Consider the following 6,097-nt stretch of genomic DNA (forward strand, 5'->3'; position numbering starts at 1 on the left):
CTAATTTGTTTCACTGAAACAAAAAAATGAATATGCTCTGTGGCTGTTCTATAAACAGGACCATGTGCTAAGTATCCAGTAAGCAATGCAGCAGAGTGCTCCTGTAAAAATTAAAATCTTCCAAATAACCCCTTTTACAGCTCCTGTGTACTGGAGCTCTGTCTAGTCCTAGAATTATGTCTATCGTGACGATCACCACGCAGGGAAGTGGTCACAGACAACAGTCATTGCAATTACCAAACAAAACACAAAAAACTGATTAGAGTTACAAAAAAAAAACCCACCAAACCCTCCCATAGCGTGAGGGATTGCTTCAACGCGGTATAAAAACAAGACAAGCTAATGCTGAGACTGATTAAGTAACATATTTCACGTGACGGAGGAAAACGATTATACTTCAGCAATCCATCGTACAGTACTCTAGATTCTAGTATATAATCAGTCGCTTGTGGGCCAGATCTTTAGTGGGGGAAAAAAATAAATGTCAGGATGCAAAATGATCAACACAGCTGTATTTTTGGTGTATTATTTGTTCGTCGAAAACGTCTTGGGTAAGAAAAGTACTTTAATTAACTACTGTCAATACCAAGACAAGCTTTGCCTTGCTTTTTAAGAGGGGTTAGTATTTTAAAAACGAGTGCTGTTTTCTTATGGGAATGACAGCAAATATATTATTTTACATTGTTACAGACATCCTCGGGTTTGCATGTTTATATCAAGTTGATTTGTGCATTATTGGTATTGCTTTGCATTTGATTTTATATATTAATTATATATTAATTCGTGCTAAAGACGTTTGATAAAGAACAAAGGCAGCACACACAGAATAACACGTATGACTGGACAGAGAGAGGCAACAAGCAACAGCGCCCACAGAGTCATATTTACCTGTGCTTTTCTGAAGAGTCCATTCAGTTCTGTGTTTTTTCTGTACAAAGAAAAACACTTTTCTGGCGACTAATCGCGTCAGAGAACCACTCTTAGTATAAAGTAATGGCGTTTTCGTTGGTTGGGCATGAAAAATACGTGTCGGATTTGGACTGGGTTTTTCTCATTACATCTGGACCTTAATATATAACCTTCACATTTAATGTTGACGTTTTTAGAAATAAAAAAGGAAGGGTTATTAAGGGTCTGAGGGTTATTAAAAACCACTACGAATTCTACATACGGTAAAAAAAAAAAAAAAAGGAAATAGGAGAGAGACATGCTTTCAATTTCATTGGCCTTAAGTTTAGAGAAAGAGAAATGTGTTCAAAGACAGTAGCGAAATCTGCTATCTGGTAGTGGCACTAAATATATACACACTGTGGCAGTTTCATCTGCCTGTATAGCTCAACTGCAGTGCTTTTGTTCACTGGGATAATGTCTAATGGCATAACGGTTTCATTTTCATTAGACAGTTTTGAGACAGCCCATCCTCTCACTAAACGCTGTACTGTAGATACACTTTGTGTGCATGAGATTGTGTGCCACCACCGAGTCTTACACTGCCCTTGAATCAAAGCAAGCGAAGACGGGTTTATTACAAAGGGTATCCTGCCTTCTTTAATGAACTCCTTACATCCATCAAACCAGGTTCATGAAAAACAAAACTCTTTGAGAGTGCTGCAGAGAACTGGAAATATATTACTGGGCTGTTTAGTTCTAAATAATAATAATAATAATAATAATAATAATAATAATAATATAGTTCATTAAAGAGTCCAGTAAACGCTTTGGAAATATGGCACTGTGAATTTCAAAGCATGAAGTGTAATCTGGGCCATTTGCTCATGTTTCAGGACAATGTGATTCACCTCCTTCAAAGCCCAATGTCCTCCTTAAAGCCGCCTATGTAAAACAATATGAATTCCCGAACGGAGCTAAAGTTGTGTACTCGTGTGAGCCTGGCTATCAACGAACAGCTGGACGGCCTTGGATTACCTGCCATAAAACGGTGTGGTCAGAACTGACGCTGGAGTGTGAAGGTAGGTACAGCATACAACCTTTCTTCAACACGTGTGGAGATGCAGGTCCAAGTGCTTGGGTGAGGCTGCTGTATTGCCACTGTCACGTGATTGCTCTGAAACTTTTTTCCGCACTCTGTTTCAGCCAAGTCCTGCGGCAGCCCAGGAGAGGTACTGAATGGACACTTTGTGTATGAGGGCACCCAGTTTGGAGATAAGGCCAGTGTTGTTTGCCATGAGGGGTGAGTATCCCAGCTAAGCCAGAAAATGATAAGCCATAGCCGTTACCCCATCTGTTTTCAAATTCTCAATGTGTTTTTGTTTGCAAAATGAATTAAGCAATATTTACGTACCTTTTAAGATCAGTTGCATAGACCCCGGTAAATGCATAATATAAGCGTGGGGAAGGTTTTGTTTGTAGTGATTGCATGTTCTGTGTGGTTTTAGGTACCAGGTGGCAGGCAGGGACTACAGAATGTGTCTAGACAGGGGCTGGGATGGACAAGTTCCTCTGTGTGAAGGTGAGAAGGGCTGCAGATGTCTAGGGATACATAAATCTAAAGACCATGTTATCCAATTGTGATGGAACTCCATTAGGTTATTCCTAAACACAGGCTGTATGAGTGTGCAGAAATGTCACGAGTAAATGGTAAATGCTAATTTATTTTTTAGTGGATATAAGTCCTGTTTAATCATACCCCTTATGTTGTTTGCCTGTTGTTGGGTGTGTTTGTTGACTCACTTATTAGATAAGTAGCACACAGCTGAATCTGTCCCTTTTTTCTGATAGCTGTTAAGTGTCCAGACCCTCCAGAGATTGTGGATGGTGAAATCAGGAACCAGCTTTCAGGAAATGTGCAGTATAACGCAGTTGTAATCTACCAGTGTACAAAAGGTTTCTTGATTGGAAGCAGGGAACTTGTTTGCACCTTGCATGGGAACTACAGCAGCCCGCCGCCCCAGTGTAAAGGTACAGTATGGCCGTTATCAACCAATCTCATTGCTAGACAGTTGCCCTTATTTTGCAGTTGAACACAACTGCGGTTTTAATTCAGATTTGTCGTAGTGTTTCGAGCTAAAGACATTTTGTCGAATGCACGATGAGAAACAGCAGTAACGCTGAGTCGTTCCAAATACATCATAAATCCAGTTGAAATGGTCAGAGGTGCTGCCCCCTCTGTTAGACACATGCAATGCATCTCTTGTCTTTGCAGAGATTAGCTGCCTGAACCCAACACTGCCGAACGGCAGGAAGACGGCAGGATTTGGCTCCGATTATAAATACAAAGATTTTGTTAGTTTTGCTTGCAATGAGGGATTTGAACTCCTCGGAGAAAACACTGTTACCTGTGAAGAAAATAGTGAATGGCACCCAAAAATCCCAACATGCATTCCCCTTAAAAGTAAGTAACCCCCAACACCAATAATGGACTTTGCTTTGTGTTATAGACCTCAATATTATCGAATATTATTGCTCTGATGCACACAAATTTTTGTCTTGACATACAGGGATGTGTGGAGCACCTCCCCATCCACTCATCCCACTATTTATTACCGGTGGATAAAGCAAGAGCATTTCTTACCGTATTTAATTGGTCTTGTGGAAAACCTTTACTCTTATTGTAGAGGTCTACTCTTTAAACACTGACACTTTGAACCTGCCAGGTGCTTTTGTCTAAAATGTCAGCATTTCCTATGAAATGCCACATGCTAAATGCGTTTCGAATGGAGTGTTCAAACCTCTATTATTTGTTAACTTGGCTGTTTCTTTTAAGGGATGTGTGACGCACCTCCTCCACCTACCAAAAAGACTGCTACATTAAAGCCGGGGTACATTGCAAAGTCGGAATATCGACCAGGTGATCGTGTGTACTACGATTGCAAACACGGATTCAGAAAAGATTTGTCTAAGCGGGACTATATCGAGTGTAGTAGAAAAGATTTGACTTGGACCCCACTCAGATTGCGCTGCATACGTAAGGAGTTTTTTTTTCTTTATTGATTGAATTGTGATTTCAAATGCCTGCTCTCACTTGTGCATTCTTGATTAGTGCTGTAGTTTATCGCAACTGCAAAGCGATATGTATTTATTTATTGATCTATTTGTTTTTTTAATGATTTATGATTTTTAATGATCTGCAGTGAGACGAAGACTCTCTTCTACTGTAATATCATCCTATTTAACTCAATGTAGCAATCATTTATAATGATTTTTCTCCAGGTGTGTTGTGCAAGAGACCTCCAGAGATTAAGAGAACAGACAAGATCAGAGGACATGTGGGAGACCTTGTGTTCTACAACTGTAGTCAAAAGCAACTGTCTAAATACATGCAGTGCGAAGACTCTGGGGAGTGGAGCAACCCTTCCGAGTGCAATGGTATTTGTCACTTTTAAAAATTGTATTCATCTTTTTGGGGTTTTGCTACATATTGTGTTGCTGAGTGATTCCGGATTCACTTTAAGCCTGACAGGATACTGTGTCTATTTTCTTTCAGTGTGGTGCAGAAAGCATCCCCCTGCCGTCCTCAATGCAAAGCCACAGATGACAAAGAAGGTCTTCCACAAGGAGGACAGAGTGCACTACGAGTGTGAACCAGGGTACACGAGAGACATCTCCACCCTGGCCTATGTGACCTGCAGTCAGGATTCCAGATGGACCAGACCCACTCTGGTCTGCAGCCCTACAGGTTAGTGTGCTTCTCGTTTTGCTTTTAATCCCGGTGCCTGCGAGTGTTGATGCTCTAGCAAGGGGAAGTGGCGCAGAACACAGGTGGGCCAGTGTGTTCTCATGCACCACTGCACGGATTGCTGATCCCTCCAGAACACTTTTCAAAGCCTTACATATGCCGAGCAAGGGTTGTCTATAGTTGTGCCCCTCTCACCTCACTCCCACAGTCCTATGGCATGTGATTGTAATTGCTGGTCTAGTATTGTATTTATATCTATTTTTTAACACAGATTTAGATAAATTGCTTCTCTTAATGCTGTAATAACCTCTGTTTCTTTTTATTTTTGTTTTAATGACAAGGATAAATAAGTCATTTACACAGAACTGAAAACTGGCAATGTTGGTCTGCAGAAGGCTAAAGAACGATTTTCTCCGAATGGATGATTGAAGCTTCAAGATTGCACAGAAAAAAAGCCTGTCCACTGTTTCTCTGCATGGAAATATCATGCAGGAATATGAGTCACATGTTGTTTTATAACCATTCTATTTTTTTAAGGCTTAAATGCATTTATGGGAAAGATGTAGAGAAAGATACAAGTTTGACAGTTGTATGCCTATTTATATTTCCTTATACATTAAACATTTCATACTTGCTGCATTTTTCCCTTGTATCAAATAATGACATTTAATATTATTTCTCTAAACATTCATCCCTTTGTTCATTTTATATGATGTGGCCAAGGGTAATTGACAATCATTCATCCATTTACCACTTGGCCACATAACACACTTTTCAATTCATCAATAAAACACAATTAAACAATTTAACATGGAGCAGTGTGGAGGATATCTGCCTTTTTTGTTTATATATATATATATATATATATATATATATATATATATATATATATATATATATATATATATATATATAGTAACGAAGCCAGCGGAAAGTATCTACAACACGAAGAAGTTCATTCAAAGTTTTGTGGTCTTAGTTTGTTGTGCTTTTTATCGGGAAACTCGTGAAAACAATCTGTCTTACAGAACATTTTTAAAAAATGCCGGGCTTTACAGCACTAAATGTTGGACCGAATGCATTCTGAACAGGGACAGGCCGAGTTCGTTTACACTGGGAAGGTATGACCCAGTTAACACTACCTTTTCTTTTTCAATTGTTTTCTTCAACTCGTCGCTTTCTCCTTTCTCTCTCCCCAACACTTGAGCACAACGCCTCTTACAATTATCAATTTCAATTTTACAATGAAATAATAAGCCTTTCTGAGGTGGAGTGCATGTTCCTAAACCCACGGTCCTAAAGACTGCAGATTACGGTTAGAAACATATATTCCATTACTATTTTATATATATATATATATATATATATATATATATATATATATATACGCCAGCTGTAGTCAAAAGTTTACATACATCAATGTATAATATATAAAATGTATAATTTCTAGAAATCTCTCAA

General features: G+C 39.0%; 1 protein-coding gene across 1 annotated transcript; it reads left to right on the forward strand.

Moving 5' to 3' along the window:
• The first annotated feature begins 276 nt into the window (after positions 1-276).
• LOC121304763 (membrane cofactor protein-like) lies at positions 277-5,445 on the forward strand. The gene is made up of 10 exons (XM_041236147.1): positions 277-551; positions 1,785-1,970; positions 2,095-2,191; positions 2,397-2,470; positions 2,740-2,919; positions 3,164-3,352; positions 3,725-3,925; positions 4,171-4,326; positions 4,445-4,636; positions 4,978-5,445. Exons 1-10 carry the CDS (start codon positions 482-484, stop codon positions 4,980-4,982), a joined length of 1,350 nt encoding a protein of 449 aa, XP_041092081.1. The 5' UTR covers positions 277-481; the 3' UTR covers positions 4,983-5,445.
• Positions 5,446-6,097: the final 652 nt, after the last annotated feature.

The sequence above is a fragment of the Polyodon spathula genome, chromosome 39 (genome assembly GCF_017654505.1).
Source record: "Polyodon spathula isolate WHYD16114869_AA chromosome 39, ASM1765450v1, whole genome shotgun sequence".
Taxonomy (NCBI): Eukaryota; Metazoa; Chordata; class Actinopteri; order Acipenseriformes; family Polyodontidae; genus Polyodon; species Polyodon spathula.